Source organism: Theropithecus gelada, chromosome 13, assembly GCF_003255815.1.
Source record: "Theropithecus gelada isolate Dixy chromosome 13, Tgel_1.0, whole genome shotgun sequence".
NCBI lineage: Eukaryota > Metazoa > Chordata > Mammalia > Primates > Cercopithecidae > Theropithecus > Theropithecus gelada.
In genome coordinates, this window is record NC_037681.1 from 45,426,156 (window position 1) to 45,444,963 (window position 18,808).

Sequence of the window (18,808 nt, forward strand, 5' to 3'; positions counted from 1 at the left end):
TAAAAAGCACTATGAAAAGGAATAAATCAGGACAGAAAATTAAAGTGGAATGCTGGTCAGGGAAGCTCTTTCCAGCTCGGTGACATTTGGGCAGAGACCTTAGGGACATGAGAGTGGGAGGCCAGAGGACATGGGAAAGAACATTCCAGACAGGGGGTTTGGGACAAAATGAGCCATTGAGGGAGGTCTCACCATTCTTATGGTTTTAAAGGAAGAAGCTGCCAAAATCATGTCATTGAACATTTGGTTTATTCCTACCGATTTGCCTTTTCAGTGGCAGTGCAGCTACATACTAGGGAATTGGCCATATCACGTTTCCCTCTCTTCCTTAAAATAGGTATGAAAATATCAGGTAAGACAGCTCCTCGTGACAGAAGAGGATCCTTCATAAATTTACCTTCGGCTACTGTGGTTGGATCTGCCAGACACGATCCCCAGAGAGTGAAAGACGACCCATTGGAAAGTGCTTCTGTCTTAGAAATAAAATGACTCAGAATTAAATGATTCTTTTATAGGCATATAGTTGTGAGTTAAACTCCACAATTTGTATGTATGAATACTAACATTAAGAATAAATACCATCAGAGTAAGATTGAAGAAATATATAAAAACATATTACTTAGTGTCTAGTTACAATGAACTGTTTTTAGTTTCTTTTTAATGTCTATTATTTGTTTCTTTCCTAGCTGGGTTTTGTGGCTACTTAGAATTCACCATGGTTGGGTTGGAAGCTTTCTAGGGGTGCTTGTGGGTTCCCAGCACCCAGTAAGCTGCTTTGGGACCCAGAGGCTGGGCGCTCCTGACCAAAGCTCCCCCAGCTATCCTCTTGGAGAGGAGAACTGGGAATCTCCTGCCGTCAGCTTCGATTACCTACCCAGGAAGTGTGGACTATTGCACAGGGCCAGAGAGTAAGAAATGAGAAGAGCTAGGATTTCATCCTAAGCCTGTCTGACCTCCAAGCCCAGATTCTTAACCACCATGTTCTGGTGGTTTGCAGACTCAAAGAGTGGTCCTAGGACCAGGGGCATCAGCATCCCCTGGGAACCTCAAAGAAATGCAGAGTCTCAGGCCTCACCCCAGAGTCTAATCGGAGCTTGCATTTTAACCAGATCCCCAAGGGACTCGTGCACTTTACAGCCTGAGATGCACTGGCCTAGTGGTTCTCTTTCCACATAGGCCTCAGTTTCCCTAGCTCTGTGACAATGGTAACGCATCGCTTCTCTGGTTTTATATTTCAGAACGTGGACTCTGAAGGTAGATTTTTGGGGTTCAGATTCTAGTCTGCCATTTATTAGCTGTGTGGCTCTAGGCAGGTAACTTAACCACTTAATGACTCAGTTTTCTCATCTATAAAATGGTGATAAAAATAGTACCTATGCTGGGGCTGGGCGCGGTGGCTCACACCTGTAATCCCAGCACTTTGGGAGGCCGAGGCGGGTGGATCACGAGGTCAGGAGATCGAGACCATCCTGGCTAACACGGTGAAACCCCGTCTCTACTAAAAATACAAAAAAATTAGCTGGGCGTGGTGGCAGGCGCCTGTAGTCCCAGCTACTCTGGAGGCTGAGGCAGGAGAATAGCATGAATCCGGGAGGCAGAACTTGCAGTGAGCAGAGATTGTGCCACTGCACTCCAGGCTGGGCGACAGAGCAAGACTCTGTCTAAAAAAAACAAATAGTACCTATGCCCTGGGTTTATGAACCCAGAACATCTGAGACAGGTCTCAGTAAATTAATTAATTAATTTTTACTTTTTATTTATTTTTTTTTTGAGAAGGAGTCTCACTCTGTCATCCAGGCTGGAGTGCAGTGGCGTGATTTCGGCTCACTGCAACCTCTGCCTCCCAGATTCAAGCGATTCTTGTGCCTCCGCCTCCTGAATAGCTGGGATTACAGGAGCACACTGCCATGCCATTCTACTTTTTTTGTATTTTTAGTAGAGACGGGGTTTCACCATGCTGGCCAGGCTGATCTCGAACTCCTGACCTCAAGTGATCCACCTGTCTTGACCTCCCAAAGTGTTGGGATTACAGGCGTGAGCCACCATGCCCGGCCAGTCTCAGTGAATTTAGAAAGTTTATTTTGCCAGGCTGAGGACACTCTCATGACACAGCCTCAGGAGGTCCTGACGACATGTGCCCAGGGTGGTCGGGGTACAGCTTGGTTTTATCCATTTTAGGGAGACATGAGACATCAATCAATATATGTAAGATGTACATTGGTTCAGTTCAGAAAGGTGGGACAACTTGAGGCGAAGGCAGGACAACTCGAAGTGGAGAGGGGGCTTCCAGGCCATAGGTAGATAAAAGAGAAATGGTTGCATTTTTTTGAGTTTCTGATTAGCGTCTTCAAATGAGGCCATCAGATATACATTTATCTCAGTGAGCAGAGGGGTGACTTAGAATAGAATGGGAGGCAGGTTGGCCCTAAGCAGTTCCCAGCTTGACTTTTCCCTTCAGCTTAGTGATTTGGGGGCCCCAAGATTTATTTTCCTTTCACAGGTTGTTGTAAGGATTACAAAAGTTGGTGCTTGTGAAGTATTTTAGAGCTGTGCCTGACTCACAAGGAATAGGACCCACTGTCTTCTTCACTGCCATGAACCCTACCCCCTGTCTTCTTGTAGCTCTCTTCTGGAAAGCCTTCCCCAACTATCAGAGCTCAAGATAATTTCTCTCTTTTTAGATTCTATGGTAAATGATCTGGGATTTCCATCATAAAACTGTAACTTAGGGAAAATCTGTTATTGTATTAATAAGGAAACTTAAGGTCGAATGACGGAATTGGGCCTGGAACTCAAAGGTCGAGTGACTGAAGCAGGACTTAAACACCAGTACGCTTTAAACTCTAAAATTAGGGCTGTTCCTAATGTGATACATTTATAGTATTATATTCCTTACTATTTCCCACCTGTTTTTAAAGTAGGTAATAAATGTCTTGAAAAAAGCATAATAAAAATATTCATCACAATGATTTGATTGATTGATTGATTGATTGATTGATTGAGACGGAATCTCCTTCTGTTGCCCAGGCTGGAGTGCAGTAGCACAATCGCAGCTCGCTCCGTCCTCCACCTCTCCGGCTCAAGCGATTCTCCTGCCTGTCTTCTGAGTAGCTGGGACTACAGGCCTGTGCCACCACACCTGACTAATTATTATATTTTTAGTAGAAACAGGATTTCACCATGTTGACCAGGCTGGTCTAGAACTTGTGACCTCAAGTAATTCGCCTGCCTCAGCCTCCCAAAGTGCTGGGATTACAGGCATGAGTCACTGCACTTGGCCAAAAGGAGGGTGCTGGTGGCTGTTGACTTTTCAGAATATATTTATTTGTGCTATGAATCTGGTATAGGGGGATTTAGTATGCCTGGCTTCATATATTTATTTGTCCTTGGAGCCTTTTTCTGGGAAATGCTTGTTAGCATCACACAGCTAGTGTTTCGTGGAACACAGTTTGGGGGCTGTGGCTCTGCTCTCCAGAGCATCTGCTCTCCTACCCCATGTACTTTTTCTTTTTTCTTTGAAGACTCTATTTTTTAGAGCATACAGTATGTAGCTTTTTCAGATTGGCTTCTTTCCCTTAGTAATATACATTTACGTTTCCTCCATGTCTTTTCATGGCTTGATAGCTCATTTCTTTTTAGTGCTGGATAATATTCCATTGTCTGGATGTACCACAGTTTATTCACCCACTGCAGGACATCTTAGTTGCTTCCAAGTTTTGGCAATTCTAAATAAGGCTGCGGTAAACATCCATGTGCAGGTTTTTGTGTAGACATAGTTTTCATTTCCTTTGGGTAAATACCAAGGGGTGCGATTGCTGGATCGTATGGAAAGAGTTTATTTAATTTTGTAGGAAGCTGCCAAACTGTCTTCCAAAGTGGCTGTACCAGTTTGCATTCCCACCAGCAATGAATGAGGGTTCCTGCCGCTCCACACCCCTGCCAGCACGCACTGTTGTCAGTGTTCTGGATCTGGGCCATTCTAATAGGTGTGGAGTGGTATCTCATTGTTCTAATTTACATTTCCTGGATGATATATGATATGGAGCATCTTTTCATAGGCTTATTTGCCATCTGCATATCTCCTTTGGTGTGATATAAGGTTTCAGGCCATTGACAGATTGATTGATTGATTGATTGAGACAGAGTCTTGCTCTGTCTCCCAGGCTGGAGTGCAATGACATGATCTTGGCTCACTGCAACCTCCGCCTCCTGGGTTCAAGTGATTCTGCTACCTCAGCCTCCTGAGTAGCTGGGATTACAAGCATACACCACCACACCCGGCTAATTTTTGTATCTTTAGTAGAGACAGGGTTTTGCCATGTTGGCCAGGCTGGTCTCGAACTCCTGACCTCAAGTGATCCGCCTGCCTCAGCCTCCCAAAGTGCTGAGATTACAGGCATGAGCCACCCTGCCTAGCCCCATTTTTAATTGGGTTATTTTCTTATTGTTTAGTTTTAAGTGTTTGTATTAGTCCATTCTCATGTTGTTAAGGAAGACATACCTGAGACTGGGTAATTTATAAAGGAAAGAGCTTTAATTGACTCACAGTTCAGCATGGCTGGGGAGGCCTCAGGAAACTTACAATTATGGCAGAAGGGGAAGCAAACACGTCCTTCTTCACATGGCAGCAGCAAGGAGAAGTACAGAGTGAAGCGGGGAAAAGTCCCTCATAAAACCATCAGATCTCGCGAGAACTCACTATCACAAGAATAGCATGAGGGTAACTGTCCCCATGATTAAATTACCTCCCCCCAGGTCCCTCCCATGACACGTGGGGATTATGGGAACTACAAGATGAGATTTGGGTAGAGACACAGCCAAACCATGTCCAGAGTTCCTTATGTTTTGAAGACCCCACACACACACACACACACACACACACACACACACACACACACACACACACACATTCTTTATTAGCTGTCTTCTACAAATACTTTCTCCCAGTCTATGACTTTTTATTCTCTTGATAGCACCTTTTGAAGAACAGGAATTTTTTTTTTTTTTTTTTTTGAGATGGAGTCTCGCTCTGTTGCCCAGGCTGGAGTGCAGTGGCGTGATCTCAGCTCACTGCAACCTCCGTCTCCCGGGTTCAAGTGATTCTCCTGCCTCAGCCTCCCAAGTAGCTGGGACTACAGGCGCCTGCCACCACGCCCAGCTAGTTTTTGTATTTTTAGTAGAGATGGGGTTTCACCGTGTTGGCCAGGCTGGTCTCGAACTCCTGACCTCAAGTGATCCACCTACATCCGCCTCCCAAAGTGCTGGAATTACAGGCTTGAGCCACCACACCCAGCCAAAGAGCAGGAATTTTTAATCTTCATGAATTCCATTTTATCAGTTCTTTCTGTCATGGATTGTGCCCTTGGTTTTTTATCTAAGAAGTCATCGGAGAAAGCAAAGGTCATCTAGGCTTTTTCCTATGTTATCTTCAAGAAGTTTGATAGCTTTGTGTTTGACATTCAGGTAAATGATCCATTTTGAGTAAGCTTCTGTGCAGGGTGTAAGGGCTGTGTCTACATTCATTTTTTTGCATGTGGATGTCCAACTGATCCACCTGTCAGTTCTTTCACTAGAAGCACGCTGCCTTGATTGCTGTAGCTTCCTCATGCACTCGTCAGTCCCTTAAGGTTCACCTCCTCTTCCCCTACCATACAGCAGCCACTCCACTAGTGGCCTTCCAATGGCAAGTCCCATGGATTCTCTGCAGCATGCCTCTTGTTTGTGACTCCATTCTGTTGTGTGACCTCATGTTGTGTCACCTTTGCATTGGGGTTTGTAGAGTTGGTGCTGAGGTTCTGGCTTTGGGAAGGTGGCCAGACAGGAATGCAGGTTGGGGTCAAAGTATCATTACTTGCAAGTGCACAGAGCTGTCTTGGGGAAGTGGTATGTGTTTCAGACCCACAGTATTCTGAAGGGGTGTACTGTGATTCTCACTTCTTATGCCTTTGGATGGGCCTTGGTCACTGTGGCCAAGCAAGTGGACAATGGGATAGCCCTGCTAAGATGTACCAAGCCTGCATGGACCAGCTGGCATGGATGGAAGGGCTCAATGGCACTGGGCCTGGGGGAAAGCAGAAAGGGGTGGGCAGCTTCCAGAACCTTCCTGAGGCCTGACAGTCCTGGCCCTGCTGTAAGTGCTTTGTAGCCCTGGACTGGCTCTGGACTCCTACCAGACCTGTGGGATAGCCCTAGCCCTGTTATAGAGATAGGACACCCATGCACAGAGAATGTTGTTACTTGCTCCAAGTCACAATTTAGGAAGTGGCAGTGCCAGGATTTGACCTGAGAGCCCATGCTGTTGGCCACACTGCCTCCCTAGCCCCTACCCTCAGAGGGTCTGATGAGGTTAGGAAGAAAGGAAAGACAAGAAGGAGGTTGGGGAGTAAGCCGGGAAGACCTCACCTTCCCCTCTTGTTCTTTAGGCCTTCTTACCTCCTCTCTACTGGTCCAGAAGGGCCCTGGGACTGGTTCCCACCATGGGCCCTGTGTGGTGGCAGCTCCTGGAGGCCTTTGCGCTGGAGAAGGTGCCTTCCCTGGAGGGCCTGTGGACCAGAGAGGAAGGATGTAGCAAGGGGGGGCCTGAGGAGCTCCCCTTCTGGAATACAAGAGAGCAGGAGGCAGCAGCCTATCTGGTTTTCATTTGAGAAGAACAGAGTTGGTGTCCCCAGACCAGGACTGTCCTGGCCTGATGCCTCAGGGAACCCTGTCCAGCTGGACTAGCTGCACTGACAACCCCATAGCCCCCTTGGGGCGCTATGTGGAAGTTTCTATTATGAGTACCCAGGATGGTATTGAGCTTTCTCCTTGACAAGCCTGGGTTTAGCTGTGAGCTTGGCCTTTGTCCAGTGCAGGCCTTGGCTCACAGGCCCTTCAGAAAGTTTCAAGGGAGGAACTGACACTACAATTTTTTTAGTCCTAACTTCCCCATGTTCCTATTTCCTCACCCCCTGAAAATGCAAAAGGCCAGTGTTCCTGGTTTAGGGACTGTGACAAGGGAGGCTGCTGGGAGAGCGTGGAGCATGTGCTACCTGGACACCTTGGAAAGACGCATCCAGGCAACTGCACCAGGCAGAAGACTGGGCAGCTGCAGGTTTAAACCCTGGGCTTCCAGGCCCAAGAAGGGGGACTGGGCCCTGGGGAGCTGTCCCATCACAAGAAATAACCCTGGATGCCAACCACCCAGAACCCTAACACCTTTTCTCAGGCAGGGGCAGGGAGGGGTGAGGAGATGCCAGGAATGAGGTCGGGCAAGGAGGCTAAGCCTGGAGAGCCTGGGCATGCAGCCCGCCCACTGGTCTGCCTGGTCCCTTCCATGCTGGGGTGGGCGGAGGCTGAGGGTGGTGGAGGGGATCACAAATAAGTTATCTGCCCCTGGGCTTTTGCCATCCTCTTGGTGCCCCATGGCTACTCCAAGGACGTGCCCATCCCCAAACCCAAATCACCCCAGAGCCGAAACTGCTGCTCTTTCCTCCTGAGTGGCACCCACCCCACCCCCTCCCAATCAAAACTCCCAAAGAACTCTTTTCTCTGCCCTGTGTAAACCTCTTTTGTGATTAAAGTAATTCCCAATGAAGGAACACATTTTTTTCTGAATGATCTGTAGGCTTAATCTTCCCAGGGCATATTTGCATTTCAAGTGGTGTGCTTGTACAGATAGAATTCATCTGTAATTGGCAGAATGAAGGGGTGCTTACTGCGGGGGAGGGAGGAGGTGGACTTTCCCAGGCTCCCAGGCCCCTCCCTGAAGTCCTCCTCTCTCCTCCTCCACGCCCGCCCCCTCAGTGAGGGGTGGAGCTGGGTGGATTTGGAGGTTGACTGAAGAAGCGCAATGGCTATTATTCCTTTACTAATTGAAACTTTTTATGGTGAGACCTAGAGTTGCCAACTTCTAATTTTGCGGGTTTGTTTTTATCACTGGTTTCCTAACACCATCACTTCACAGCAGCAAAACATGAAGGAGGAGGTCACTTCAGTCTTCTCAATGGAGTAAATTTAGCTTTACACAAATATACCACAGGGTTGTCAGATTTTTCATGTTGCTACAGATTGGTGCAAACCTCACTGGGGTCCGGCATTTGAGAACCACAAACTGGATGGTCCTCAAGGCCCTGCCCAACTCTAAAAGGCCGCAGTTTTCAAATTCCACCGTCACACTGCGTTAAAGATGCATCGTCAAATGTGAATCATTGATGCTGATGTCAATTTATCATAGTTGCACATAACTTTCTATAATGGAAATGGCTCCAGGAGATAGGACAATAGAGGGAGACTGAAGAGCAGGGAATAAAGAAAGTTAGGAGCAAACGAGGGGGCAGATAGGAAAGAACACCTGTCCCCCAAACCTGTGTCCATCTTCCCAGGATGCTCTGTTAGATTCTTGAGCTGCAGAAGGCACTTTCATATTCCTGTCCCGGAAACGTGTGTGTGTGTGTGTGTGTGTGTGTGTGTCTGTGTGTGTGTGTGTAACAGCACAGTAGGTGGGCACAGCACCTGACCTTTATGTAAGTTCCCACCCACGAAGCCTCACCCCTGAAAATGCTCCCTGTGGCCTGGCCTTGCATTTGACACTGTGCCCAACCCCCAAGCAAAAGACATGAAGATGCCAGAATGGCACATGGCAGATGTCTTAGAATGTGGGGACGGGGGACAATGAGAGATGCCAACTCTGAGAGGACAAGGTCCCGAGCCCTCCAAGGAAGGGGCCTGTTTCCAGCCTTGGTTTGTTTCCTCACAGGCTGCCCTGACCCTGGCTCCCAGCTTTTCTGGACCTGACCAGGAGGCTTTGCTCACAGTTTTTCCTGTTCTCATTCCAGGTGTGTGTGGCTGCTGCGGTGCCCTACGCCCCAGGTACAAAAGGCTGGTTGACAACATCTTCCCTGAGGATCCCGAGGTGGGTCACGTCTCTGGCAGGCGTCGTGGCTCTCACGGTCCAGGCAGGGCCTCTGACGGGGGCAGCTTGGAAGCCAGGCCTCCTGCTGGGGGGGAAGGCAGGCCCTCTTAGGGTCCCCGGGCGCTGAGCCTTCCCAGAGAAACTGGAACCTGGGCCACACCACCTGGGCAGTGGTGAGAGGCTGCTAGGGACATGAAGGATGAGGGCATTTGGATCCACAGAAGGCAGCTGAAAGTGCATCTCGGTATGCTTGTGGCCATCACTGTCCAACCCAGACATCTTTCTCCTGCATATCTCTGCATGATCGCCCCTGAAGCTGCTAACTCTGAGTGATCGTAGCTCCCTGCTGCTCAGTGTGGGGACTCCCCTGTCTTGGGTTGGGCTCAGGAGCCCAGGTCTTTCCCCCTGGCTGCCACCCTCTGTGTCTGCCAGGTGTCTAGGGGCGTACACACACAGGGCCTGGCCTCCAAGCCACCTCTCCACCCATCAGGCTGCTTTGTGGGTTGTGGTCTGGGAAACATTGGGATCTGATGTACTTGACTTGCTCTCTGGGAACCAATGGCCTGTCTTGATGGGAGCATCCTCTATAGAGTTCCGTAAGAGCTGCAGAGCTGCCTTCGTCCTGTGTGTGCCTTGGTGCCGGCTCTCCAACATGTTTTAATTTGGGGTGTTTTTTGTTTGTTTGTTTGTTTTTTGGGGGGAAGGAGTCTCGCTGTGTCACCAGGCTGGAGTGCAGTAGCACGATCTTGGCTCACTGCAATCTCAGACTCCCTGGTTTAAGAGATTCTCCTGCCTCAGCCTCCTAAGTAGCTGGGATTACAGGCATGTGTCACCATGCCCAGCTAATTTTTTGTACTTTAAGTAGAGATGGGATTTCACCATGCTGGCCAGGATGGTCTCGATCTCGTGACCTTGTGATCCGCCTGCCTTAGGCTCCCAAAGTGCTGGGATTACAGGCGTGAGCCACCGCGCCCGGCTTGGATGGCTTTTAATGACGCTGTATCATCCATTCCTAGACACATACACACACGGTGTATATATATACACACACCCATACGCACATACACATATGCATTCATGTATAGATATCCATACATATGCACATACATATATACATTTTATACATTTGTATCACTTGCTATTCTTTTTTTTCCCCCCTCTGAGGTGGAGTCTCGCTCTGTCGCCCAGGCTAGAATGCAATGGCGCGATCTCAGCTCACTGTAACCTCCACTCCCCAGGTTCAAGCAATTCTCCTGCCTCAGCCTCCTGAGTAGCTGAGATTACAGGCACTCGCCACCATGCCTGGCTGATTTTCGTATTTTTAGTAAAGACAGGGTTTCACCATGTTGGCCAGGCTGGTCTCAAACTCGTGATCTGCCCACCTCAGCCTCCCAAAGTGCTGGGATTGTAGGCGTGAGCCTATACCTAAAACTATGTTTTAATCATCTGCCTGTCACTGAAACCCACATGTGGCCCGGCACGTCCATAAAGGGCACTCTGTAAATGCTGATTCAGTCGAATGATTATTTTTCTCTAGACTCGAACTCGTCTAGCTGTAGTGTGGCCACAGTGAGCACAAGTTGTTTTCTCCTGCAGGATGGGCTGGTGAAGACCAACATGGAGAAGCTGACCTTCTATGCCCTCTCAGCTCCAGAAAAGCTTGATCGTATTGGCGCCTACCTCTCTGAGAGGCTCATCCGTGACGTGGGTCGCCATCGATATGGGTAAGTAGTTTGGAAGGGAGAGAGGGAGAATGTCAGGAACTATATTGTTAGGCTAAATATAGGGTCCTTTTAGGCCGGGCGCGGTGGCTCAAGCCTGTAATCCCAGCACTTTGGGAGGCCGAGACGGGCGGATCACGAGGTCAGGAGATCGAGACCATCCTGGCTAACACGGTGAAACCCCGTCTCTACTAAAAAATACAAAAAACTAGCCGGGCGAGGTGGCGGGCGCCTGTAGTCCCAGCTACTCGGGAGGCTGAGGCAGGAGAATGGCATAAACCCGGGAGGCGGAGCTTGCAGTGAGCTGAGATCCGGCCACTGTACTCCAGCCTGGGCGACAGAGCGAGACTCCGTCTCAAAAAAAAAAAAAAAAAAAAAAAAATATAGGGTCCTTTTAAGAAAATGATGGCCAGGCAGAGTGGCTCACACCTGTAATCCCAGCACTTCGGGAGGTCAACGTGGGAGGATCACTAAGTTCAAGACTAGCCTGGGCAACATAGCGAGATTCCATCTCTACAAAAAATTTAAAAATTAGCCAGGTGTGGTGGTGCACACCTGTAGTGCCAGCTACTTGGGAGGCTGAGGCAGAAGGATCACTTGAGCTCAGAAGGTCGAGGCTGCAGGGAACCATGATTGTGCCACTGCATTCCAACCTGGGTGACTCTCAGAGTAAGGCTTTGTCTCAAAAAAAGAAAAAAAAAAGAAATAGATTATCAAACAGACCAAGAAAACTGGGGACTGGGGCTAAGGAGTGTATCCCACGTGATCTTCCAAAGGCAGGTGATGCTGCTGCCGAGGTTTGGGAAGAAGAAGGTGTTGGCTTCCTACAGCACCTCTTCCAGCATCCATTCTCTCTTGTGTTTCCATACAGAAGCCCTCATACAGTCTGGGGCCTTAATAAAAATTGAGGCTATGATTGCACCGCCATCCTCATCCAACCTATCCTACCTTATCCCGCTTACTGTCCTGAAAACTAAGGAGGAGTCATCTACATTCTAATAAGAAGACAGAGTTAAGGGCAATTTGTCCATTAAAAATACACTTAGGTGAAATATTTATCAACCTTCTGAAAGAGAAGGGCTTTCTATGTGTAAAGAGAGAAGAACTCTTAAAGCAAGTGACTGATCAATAGACTTAACTGTTGAAAAATTTAAATATTTTGATGTCAATAAAGAAACACTCAGACCAGGCACGGTGGCTCACGCCTATAATCCCAGCACTTTGGGAGGCCGAGGGGGGAGGATCACTGAGTCCAGGAGTTCAAAACCAGCCTGGGCAACATACTGCCCATCTCTACAAAAAATAAACAAAAATGAGCTGGGCGTGGTGGTATGCACCTGTAGTCCCAGCTACTCGGAAAGCTGAGATGGGAGGATGGCTTGAGCCAGGAGGTCAAGGCTGCCGTGAGCTGTGTGTGCGCCACTGCACTTTAGCCTGGGCGACAGATAGAGACTCTGTCTCAAAAAATAAAAAAGAAAGAAAAGAAAAAAGAAACACTCAAAGTTTAAGAGACAAACAACAAAAAAGTATATTTGAAAATTAAGGCAAAGGATTCAAACTTATATATTAGTAGCTCATACCAAATAGTGGGTGGAGTGGAGAAACTGAGACACTAAGAGATTTGAGGCAAGGGCCACAGACAAGCGACTTACAGGAAAGGAGAGAGAGCTTGCCACACACGTGGGATGACATCCAACAGACTTGTGATCAAAGGTGCGTAATGAAATACTAAGATGCTAACTTATTAAATTCATCACAAAGGAAATATAATTACCAGTATTAAGCAATAGATGGCAAAATGGGAGGCATTTTCATTCTTTTCTAGAAAGAGTACAAATTGGTTGAAACTCTCTAGGAAGTAATTTTGAAATAATGTGTCAAGAGCTTTAAAAACACTTAGGCCCTTTGACTCAGTAATTCCATTTCTATTTGTCGATCCCAAATAATCTTTTTTTTTTTTTTTTTTTTTTTTTTTGAGACAAGGTCTTGCTGTGTCACCCAGACTGGAGTGCAGTGGCATGATCTTGGCTCACTGCAACCTCAGCCTCCTGGGCTCAAGCCATCCTCCCACCTCAGCCTCCCACATAGCTGGGACCACAGGCGAATGCTACCATGCCCGGCTCATTTTTGTATTTTTTGTAGAAATCGGGTTTTACCATGTTGCCCAGGCTGGTCTGGAACTCCCAGGCTCAAGCAATCCTCCCGCCTCAGCCTCCCAAAGTGTTGGGATTACAGGCATGAGCTACTGCGCCAGGTGCCAAGGAATCAATCTTAAATACAGTCTACCGTCACACACAGAGATGTTCGTTATCTTGTTATTCATAAAAATGAAAAAGTGGAAGTGAAGTGTCCAGCCGGAGGAGAATAGTTCAGTGAATCATGGTGTGTGTCATTTGATAAAATGTTATCTAGTCAATAAAATTGGTGTTTATAAAGATGCTTTCCATATAATTTGGAAAATGCTTTAAGTAAATGAAAACCAGAATCCATAATTATGTAGACAGTATCTGCAATCAAGTTAAAAAATCAACAACAACAACAACAAATCTAAATGGCTAGAAAATATAGTAAAAACGAACATACTGGCCAGGTGCAGTGGCTCATGCCTGTAATCCCAGCACTTTTGGAGGGCTGAGGTGGGTGGATCACTTGAGGTCAGGAATTCAAGACCAGCCTGGTCAATATGGTGAAACCTCATCTCTATCAAAAATACAAAAATTAGCTGGGTGTGGGGGCATGTACCTATAGTCCCAGCTACTCAGGAGGCTAAGATGGGATAATCGCTTGAACCCAGGAGGCAGAGTTTGCAGTGAGCTGAGATCACACCACTGCACTCCAGCCTGGGTGACAGAGCAAGCCCCTATCTCAACAACAGCAACAACAACAACAACAACAAAGAACGTACCAATATGTTAGGAGTATTCATTTTATGAACAGTGTGACTGGGGATTTTTGGTTTGTTTTGTTTTGTATCTATTTTTTCTACGTTTTTCCTAAATATTCTTTATGTGGATGTGTTACTTCTACAATAAAAAACATGAATTGCAGGGCACGTTGTGTTTGCTGCCCAGACATCATGCCACAATTCAGAGACTGAATGTCAGGAGAACGCTCAGATATTCCTGGTGGCGTTGCTCATGGGGCTGAGGGTTGGGTGGATTCAGGATTCAGGCTGCGGTTCTCAGTCTTGTTGGTTCCATTCTCCACTGAGTCTTTTTTTTTTTTTTTTTTTTTTTTTTGAGATGGAGTCTCACTCTGTCGCCCAGGCTGGAGTGCATTGGCGTGATCTCGGCTCACTGCAACCTCTGCCTCCTGGGTTCAAGCGATTCTCCTGCCTCAGCCTCCTGAATAGCTGGGACTACAGGTGCGTGCCACCATGCCCGGCTAATTTTTGTGTTTTTAGTAGAGACGGTGTTGCACCATGTTGGTTAGGCTGGTCTCGAACTCCTGACCTCGTGATCCACCTGCTTTAGCCTCCCGAAGTGCTGGGATTACAGATGCAAGCCACCACACCCGGCCTCCACGGAGTCTTTTATAGCCATCCTCTACTTTCATCGACTCTAGCCTTTCTCCTGGTCCAGGCTCTTCTCTTTTCATTCAGATGATGGCAGTAGCCTTGGACATAGTCTCCCTGCTCCCCATCCTGCTCTTGTCCTTCCGGGTTAATACTGCTATGTATGATCTTCAACACACAGACCCCAAGCTGTGCTTTCCTAGCTCTTTGAGAAAAAAATCCAGCATCCTCAGCTTGACTTCTGGGGTCTTCCACAACCTGCCTGTAACCCAGCCAAGCCCACCACCCCGCCGCACCTGCTGTAGACCCACTCCACATGGACTGGCTGACCACCCGGCTGGCTCTGTGGGTCTTTCTGGTGCTCTCCCTCACTTTGATCTCTTTGATGGGCCTCCCCCTGCAGCTGCCCATCAGCCCCACTGCCATCCAAGGCCCCTTCCTCCTGGCAGGAGAAGACAGAGCCAGTCTTGAACTACAGTGAAATGTGCATGGTGCTGATGGGGTGGAGAAGTCTAGAAAGCACAGGCCTCGCCAGCGAATCTTAAATCAAGCCACCCTTGGTGTAAAAAGCAGGATCCAAATCAATATGTTTCTGTAATCATTTTATATAATAAAATGAGGTTACATCCTGAATAAGAGCAAATCTACCATACATGCTGATTATATTAAGGGCCTTGACATATTGTAAATTATACTCAAGCAAGTAAAAATGACTTTATCCTAGGTTGAACCTAAAACTAATATGCTAGCTCTAACATTAAACACTTAATACTAATTTAACCGGCTCTCTCTTCAGTGATGGTTCTCTCAGTAAAAAATGTCCTAGAGCCAGCAGAGCCACTTAGAATCATTCTGCTGCCCTTACAACTGCAATTCAAATTTAGTACCATTCTGTTAAAAATAGCCATTGTAGCCTCTAAGTATTTAAAACCTGAAGGCCTCACTGAGGGCTTTGTTCATAAACATTTGGAGAAGAAAAATCTGTTAGATTTGATCTCTTATTCTGTCTCTCTTTGCCCTCCCCGTCTTTTTGTACCCAATGCCACATACATCATCATTATCTTCCTCATCACTGATGGCAGCTTTGGAAGAGTAAAATATTCTCATGCAGACAGGGTGAGAGGCTGTGTCTTCCTGCCGTGATGCAGGTGTCTGTATTTGGCGTTTGACCATACGGACATGAACCTTGGATGCTGGACCCAGGGGCAGAACCACCCTCATCTGCCCCACTGCCTCCCCACATTGTCACCCCATTTCAGTTGTGTGTGGACTCTGGCTCATAGGTGTTTAGCATAGGGATGGTGGTGGGCAGCCAAATGTGAACAGAGAGAGGATGAGATGTGAATTTCAAGGCATTGTTCATGGGCATGCAGTATGATGGGCAGTGATGTGCAGAGCAGCGAAAACCGAGCAGTCCTTCTATTTTCCCTTCTCTTTACATTTCCCTTCCAGTTCAACTCCAATGTCAGCACGTCCCCTAGAAACTAAGGGAGAGCAGGGGAGGGAACAGCAGTGCTGGGTAAGACTCACTCAGTCAACAGTGACCCCTGAGCACTGACAGATACAGAATGCCATATAAGACACCGTCAGTGCCTGGAGCTCTCACCCAGCCAGGACCAAGCCCTGGTGGATGGAGATGGCCACGCCAGAGGGTTGGGCTTCTCTAATCCGAGGACCCTGGCCCTGGAGCTGACCCAGTGGCACTCCTAAGAGATACACATTCACCAGGAGGACCCTGAACCTGGTTGGAGGATGGCTGACCTTGAGATAGGGATACCGCAGACCCTTACTAGATGAGGAGGGTCATCCCTCCCTTCCTTAGCTGAGGTCAGCCCTCTCTCCCTACTTCTGGACTCCTAAAACCCAGAAGGTTCTGTCTAGGAGTGGGCTGACCAAATGCACTCAAACCGCCTGGAACAAGAGGTTCTTTGTCCAGGCCACTGCTCTTGAGCAATTCTTGTGCAATGTCTGGCCCTACTAAAGCTCATCCTGCCTGCTGACCCTAATCCCTGACCCTGGATCTGCCTTTCCTCACCAACTAACCCTGGTTCCCAGACTTTACTCCCCACTCCTCCTTTCTTAGGCCAGTTCAGATTCTCAGACCTGTTTTGACTTTGGACCCCTTCAAGGACACCCACCCCAGATCAGATCTCTGCTGGTAGTAACCTTCTGACCTGGGGATCCCAGGTTCTGTTCCTTTTGAGTGTGTAACAGGTTAGACACACTCGAGAAGGTTACAATAAAATAGCACAAACACGGAGAGCATTGGACTCGGGGCTTCCAAGGTCCCATTGACTTCGAATTATCTAAGATGCTTTGAAAAGCTCCAGTTCATAATTATAAACATTCCATCCTTACTATTGGATCAGAGATGAGGAACAAAGGATCATGTGTTCAGAGAACTAGGCCTTGTACTCCTTTACTTTTCAGTTTCACTTCTACCATAATTTTCGCCTTCTACCAAAATGGAAATTTTCCACTTTCCACTGTTGGTAAGTAGCCAATTTATTTTTTTATTTTTTTATTTTTTTTCATAGCAGATGGTTTTTCCATATCAGGAATTTCTGGAATTTTTTGCAGGAAGAGGAAAAGCAGTAATCTAAGCCCTGGGGCTCGCGAGGCCTTGAGTTTCTTCTCTTGCCCAACCCCACCCCTTCCTTTACATCATTTAAACACCGTAATAATGGTGAAATGCCGCAGATCCCTTCATACAGAAGGATGCTGGGATGATTCATAAGGGAAGAGATTCCCAAGCTGACTGCCCTCATTTCCTACCCGCCATGCTTGGCTGCCTGAAGGTGTCCAGGTCTCTCTGCAGGGAAAGCCTGTCCCCTTTGGAAGGGCTCCAGCCCAGTCTGCTTCCCCAACCCTGTGCAGAATTCAGTCTACACAGTGGACCTGAAACATACTGGGACTGGGTCTGCAAGGCACGGCAGGTTTCCTGGATGGTGATTGTGATGGCCTCTGAAGGGCGAGGCTGCAGAGCCAGGAATGGCTGTCCTGGGAGCAAGGAGGAATGGTAGGCGTGGCTCCCGCTCACCAGAGGAGCTCAAAGAGCCAAGGCTGCCTTTGTATTTGAAAAACACTCTGTGGATAGAGCATGCCTTGATCCATTTGTGAGTAGACCCAGAAAACTATTCAATAATACTTTTATTTAATATCATTAAAGAATCATTTAATAATAGTTGACTCAGCTATTCTAGATAAAAGAAATAAACATTTGGAAAAGTGGAAAAGAACATTTCAGCATTTAAGGCTGTTTTATTTTCTGGTTGCTTGGTATAGAAGTTAGCTCAAGGGTACGTAAGAAGTAGCTGATGTCTTTTTAAAAATTTAGAAGTCATGACTGCTGTTAATTTTTTTTTTTTTAATGTTTGAATTTGCAAAGCTAGCTTAAGTATGAGGCAGTCTGACTGCAATATCTGAAACTGGGTAGCTGTCCCAGGAGGTATTGTGGAGCCTTGTGTTGTAGCCTTGAAACAGCTCCTGAAATTGTCCTATTGTCATTCTCCCTATGCTTTTTGTTCACTCAAACTTTGTTATTAAAAAAAAAAAAAAAAAAAAAAGACTAGCTAATCAAGAATTTTTAAATAGGCCAGGTGTGGTGGCTCACACCTGTAATCCCAGCACTTTGGGAGGCTGAGGCGGGAGGATCATCTGAGGTCAGGAGTTAAAGACCAGCCTGGCCAACATGGCTTTAAGTAAAATGATTACTCCCTTCTTTACGATAAATACAAAAATTAGCCAGGCATGGTGGTGTATGCCTGTAATCCCAGCTACTCAAAGGCTGAAGTGGGAGGATCACTTGAGCCTGAGAGGTCGAGGCTGCAGTGAGCCATGATTGAGCCACTGCACTCCAGCCTGGTGGACAGGGTGAGATCCTGTCTCAAAAATAAACAAATTAATTAATTAATTAAGAGAAAGTGATGTGAACAACATCAGCATCTGTTGATTATAAGACACGATTGCCCTCTGTGTCCTCTCTCTCTCCCTCTTCCTACCAGCTGGGAAGTGGAAACAACTGGAGACCCAGAGAGGAAAGCCATGTGTTGAAGATCTCTGAATGACCTCATGGAGCAGAGCCCACTGGCCCACTCCAGACTGATGTGAGAGAGAGGAAAAGCACTTCCATATTGCTAGAGCCACTGTCTTTTGAGTTTCTTTATACTCTAAATAGCACAGGCACCTAATAATCAGGTTTGGGAGTGCTTTAGAAACCGGATGGCACCAATAAAGGTGAATTCTGAGCAATCCAAAGCAAACCAAATGACTGGCCTCATTGGAAAGGGAAGCAAGAGCTAGAAATGTTTCCTATCCTGCTAAATGGGAGACCATTGCAAGGCTTCATGAACTCAGAGTTTGGGCTCATGTGCCCATTACAGGATGGTGATCCTTCTACTTGTAATGTCAAATCATGTGGAAAAAAAAGTACCTCCTGATACAAAGAAAATACAGGGGAGGTAAAGTAAGCAGAAAACTGTAAAGCCTACCTGGGGTGCCCAGGAATCAGGTTGATGTTCCCTAAGTCAAAATACAGTAGCAAAAGGCCTCTCCTGCAAGATCGCAGCAAAGCTGCCACCACAGGACTTTAAAATGTTAAAGGTGCCTGAAACTCTAAAGTCAGGTTCACCTGCTATAAATGTAATAAAGGATGAATTAAAAGATTCGTTCTTCTTTATGTCT

General features: G+C 47.1%; 1 protein-coding gene across 2 annotated transcripts in view; it reads left to right on the plus strand.

Moving 5' to 3' along the window:
* EFR3B (EFR3 homolog B) overlaps nt 1-18,808 on the plus strand; it is a 113,853-nt gene that overhangs the window by 39,216 nt on the left and 55,829 nt on the right. For both annotated transcript variants that reach the window (XM_025353927.1, XM_025353928.1), the window contains exons 2-3: nt 8,814-8,890; nt 10,487-10,614. In XM_025353927.1, coding sequence (XP_025209712.1) covers nt 8,814-8,890; nt 10,487-10,614 — 205 coding nt within the window. The remainder of the gene's footprint in view (nt 1-8,813; nt 8,891-10,486; nt 10,615-18,808) is intronic.